The sequence below is a fragment of the Morone saxatilis genome, unplaced genomic scaffold, assembly GCF_004916995.1.
Source record: "Morone saxatilis isolate NCDOM2014 unplaced genomic scaffold, NCSU_SB_2.0 Contig16, whole genome shotgun sequence".
Lineage (NCBI taxonomy): Eukaryota > Metazoa > Chordata > Actinopteri > Moronidae > Morone > Morone saxatilis.
Genome location: NW_023339718.1, coordinates 27,745,996 through 27,750,613, shown reverse-complemented (window position 1 = coordinate 27,750,613; position 4,618 = coordinate 27,745,996). Strand labels below are relative to the sequence as shown.

The 4,618-nt window shown below is 38.9% G+C and overlaps 1 protein-coding gene across 1 annotated transcript in view; it reads left to right on the top strand.

The window, feature by feature from the left end:
- Window positions 1-2,040: 2,040 nt before the first annotated feature.
- Window positions 2,041-4,618, top strand: part of npr3 (natriuretic peptide receptor 3) — a gene marked incomplete in the record, with an annotated part of 24,422 nt that continues 21,844 nt past the window's right edge. Inside the window, 1 exon segment of the mRNA XM_035657780.1 lies at window positions 2,041-3,000. Within this exon segment, the coding sequence (XP_035513673.1) occupies window positions 2,343-3,000 (658 nt within the window).

Below are 4,618 nucleotides of genomic sequence, written 5' to 3'. Positions count from 1 at the left end.
GTTCAGCACCAACATTTTTTAAGAGCTCTAGGGAGCCAGATTTAATAAATGTGACAATGAACTCCATTCTTCCCTACAACTTGAACTGATTCCATTCAGTTCATTTATGGACTGAAGTTACAATAGTACAGCAACAATTCCAAATGTTGTTTTCAAAAAGTACCTACAGTTATCATTTAAAAAGATCAAGTCATCATTTATAAACTGCAGAGCCTGTGGTCTCTCCTTTTGTAGTTTTCTCCCAAATCACAAAGCTTTTAAATGCAGATACGACTATTAATAAATCTCTATGGTTTTTACTGAAAAGAATATAATAAAATGTACTTCTGCTGTCGATGGCTAGCCTACTTAGGTTGGAAGATTACTATAAAAATGTAAACCACTACAATCACTAATTACCTGTTGTAATTAAAAATACAGTCACTAACCTAATCCAGGTATCATAATATTGAAGTAATGTAACTTGATTACTTTATGTTACTTTAAGATTACCTCAGGGATTTCAGACTGCCAATCTTGGGGGCCATTTCTGGCCCTCCACCCCAGTCCCTCTGGCCTGTGACATCAGGTCAAAACTATATTATTACTATTTTATATTTATTATTATTATTATAATATTTTTTCTAGTTGTTTCGTATCAATTTAAACTAACTTCTCTCCCTTCAAATACAATTTAAATAAAAGCACAATTCTATTTTTAAAAATGTATTTTGTGGAGTGCAAAATAATGGCAAAGGTAAAAAGTGCAAACAATTAATAAGAAGAGAGCAGGTTTCAGCCTTCATTTGTGAACAACAAAGATGATTTAAAATGATGCCATAAAATGTATAGAAACTGCAGTTTGATTTTTTTAATATAATATAAGTTTAAGACCACTGTGATCTGCAATGCCCCACTGGTTTAGGACCTCAACATTAAATAGGCCTACATAATCTTTTTAAAATTCCATTAGCCCTACATAAATGTTCTTTTTAGCCTTTTTAATATTCATGGGGTGTCCAGAGTATTGACTATTGTTTGTTGTTTTTATCTTTTTTTCAAGAGGAAGGCCTTGTCTACTGCAAAAACCAAATCTACCGATGGGTACAAGTACAGTAACCTAACCTTAATCATACACAATCACATAATTTGTAAATGGATTGGACTTCACATTGTCCTTCTAGTTTTCACCCATTCACACACATTTACACACTGATGGCAGATGCAACTGCTCATCAGAAAATAACTAATTCAATTTAATTTCAATACAGTTGTATTTGTACAGCCACAAATCATAGCAAAGGATCTCAGGACACTTTTCAAACAGAGCAGGTCTACACCGTAGTTCTCACCATGAGCAAGCACTTGGCAACACCAACAAGGAAAAACGTCCTTTTAATAGGAAGAAATTCCATGTAGCCTTACTGCAGAGGTGCAAGTTTGATATATATCAATATTTCCTTGGAAAAGCAATCTTCCAGAAATCAAGATATTTGAACTCAAAAACATTATTGCGGCACATCAGTAAAGCACTGAATACAAATATCTAAAGGTTGCATTAGAAATCAATACAAATTTTACAAATATTTCCAAATCTTCAGACATTTTTCATGTCTTTTTCATTGAACCTAAGCCTTTCACTGAGTCTAAATGTGTCCATAACAGATCATTAATTTAATTGTGTTAAATTATGCTTTTCAACACGTTATTTTAAAATTGTATCTAAGTTAATGCATTTAACAACAAACTGGGGTGGCAGCTGGATTGGCCAGGCGCCCCAGTGCCAACCCCTCTAAATTAGACCTTGGCCAACAACCTGTTACATGTGCAACATGAATAAATACATCTTTGAAAAGTATTCTGTATTCTCAGTATTCTGTTAATTGTTTCAGAAGCATAATTCCCACTAACTATACTTACTGTGCAGTGTTGAAGTGGCTCATTGTAAACTCGGCTGCAGTGTAGCTTTAAGAAGGAGGTGGGCAGCGCTCCGATGACGCAGGAATAATCCTGAAAAGATGCTTCAAAACTCCAGGCCGGAGCCAGCGTGTGTGGTGGCTGCTGGCTGAGCTGGAGGATTCGCCGAGCCTGGCTAGATCAACTGTTGAGAGAATATTTAGAGCAGGTTCAGGAGCCTTCGGAGGAACTCTCGATGTAGAATAAAACTCACACATTTAGGCAGATTCGCTTCTTAAATAGATTAATAGAGTTATTTACACTCAAGCCATTTAGTCACAGCGGAGGGCTTTCTGTTTGCAGCTCTGTGCGCACTGCCAAGTGGAGCCAACTTGGGGAAAGAAAGATTTGAAGAACATCTCTCCAACACTTTGATTTATCTGAAGTGGGGCTTGGAAAATCGCATCATGTCATATTTCAGCACACTGTGTGTGTACTTTTTGATGGCCCTCAACCCAGTTATGACAAATACCATCACCGAGGACATAGATGTTTTGGTATTTTTGCCACAGAATAACTCCTACCTTTTTTCACACACGAGAGTCGCACCGGCGATCCTTTACGCACAGCAGAGGCTGCAGGCGGACGGAGGACGTTACTCCGGGTTCCAATTCAACATCCAGTTTGAGAACTCCGACTGTGTCAATGGTGCTCTGTACATGTTGGTGGACAGGTCGTGTGGGAATAAGCCAGATTTGATTCTGGGTCCGGTGTGCGAATACGAGGCGGCAGCGGTGGTGAGGTTGGCGTCCCACTGGAACATCCCCGTGATCTCAGCAGGTGCCCTGGCCGTCGGCTTCAGCAACAAGAACGCCGAGTACTCCCACCTGACCCGCATCGCTCCGTCCTACGTGAAAATGGCAGAGACCTTCAGCGCGATGTTCGAACACTTCACCTGGAAGAGCGCACTACTGGTCTACGAAGACAAGGAGGAGCGGAACTGTTACTTCACTTTGGAGGGAGTCTATCATCTGATGGCTGACTTTAACATGAAAACATATGCTTTTTCCCACGAGGACCGCCTGGACACTGATGACATCCTCCAGAACATGTATGACACTGAAGGTAAATGCAGGTTTTTACTTTTGTTTGTGGCCTCAATGAATTGCAGAGTTTATATATAAACTACTTATAATATATCATACTCATAATAAGTCATGTATCCTCCTACTGACTAATAAACTACTGCAAGAATCAATTATTGTTAACTTATTCCCCTTCATTGCATCATTAATTATGTAATTAATGTAATCTGAATGAAAACCAAACTATTTTAGGAAAAAGTTAGTTAATTTGCAAACTGTGTAAAAGTAAAATAGACAGAGCAGATGAGAAAATCTCTCACAATTTAATCACAAACAATCACATATGATAGGAACAAACTGATTGACAAAGTCATGAAAAATTTAAGCAACAGAATAAAGCCGCAGTGACATATGAGAAAAAGTATACAGTATGCAGTCTGTAGGTACCCCAGTCAGTAAGTCACTTTTAAAACCTAAAAAGAAGACTCATGTAGGAGGGGCTGACACTGAGAAGAACACTGCTGATGGGCATCCATGTTTTTATTCGTCCTCACTCCACTCGCACCCTTCATCACTTAGACTTATGTAACATCCTGCGTGCTGCTGACATGGATCATCATCTCATTATCTCATGTCTACAGACTGCATGGATGAGCCACATGGGTCAGTTGCTTGAAAATGTTTAGAGGACTTTGTAACTGGCAGACAAAGAGCAAGTTAACAAAATGGGATGCCCTCTGTGTGACTTAAAGCTGTGAGTGATTAGAGGTCTAACAGTCACACTGTTTTGAGTACACTGTCATTATCTTATTCAGTGCCTAGCTCAGGACTATAAATGGGACAATATGAAAATTTCAAGCTACTATTATCCAGGCAAAATAATTTCCAGGAATGAATATGAATGTAGGGATGGGACGATATACGATGCTATCGTTTAACAGGAATAAAACAAACACTTGCTTAATTTCCATTATCATGATAATTGTGAATATCTTCACATGGCTTGACTTGAAAAAGCTGTCTTACTGTCCAGCATAGTCCGATATGGATTTCCTGATTAAATTTAAAAAAGGAGCCTGCATTTTTCCATTCATTCCAAAATCCTGTCACCATGGCTTGCATGTTGTATCCCCCACAAAAAAGTGTGTAAATATAGATATAGATTAAAGCTGCAAGCAACGATGAACGGGCCCTCGCACTCCACGCAACTTGGGGTGTGCTGCGGCTGCGTCACGTGCCGGCATAACACGTGCGGACCACAATATGAAAATTTCACGTAAATTATATAAAAAATTTCACGTAAATCATATCACAATCTCGTCACAGCGCTTACTTCCTGATGCCAGTAGGTGGTGCTCTCACTATATCTGAATATTGTCAGGGCGGGACTCTTATCAAACATCTGAAGTTTCATTAAGATTGGACCACGTACACTAAAGTTCTTCCTTTTTCATGGCGAATCATCAAAATTGGACGCCACGCCACGGGCACGTCGTTCAACGGAATGTCATAAATGGCACAACTTTTAATGTCTTTCGATTGTGCTGACTTAAATCTGAAGTTGATCCAATAAATAGGAGAAGACTAGGAGAAGTTCGTTCAAATACAACATGTGCAAATCGCCGAAAATGACCACAAAATTCAAAATGGCCGACTTC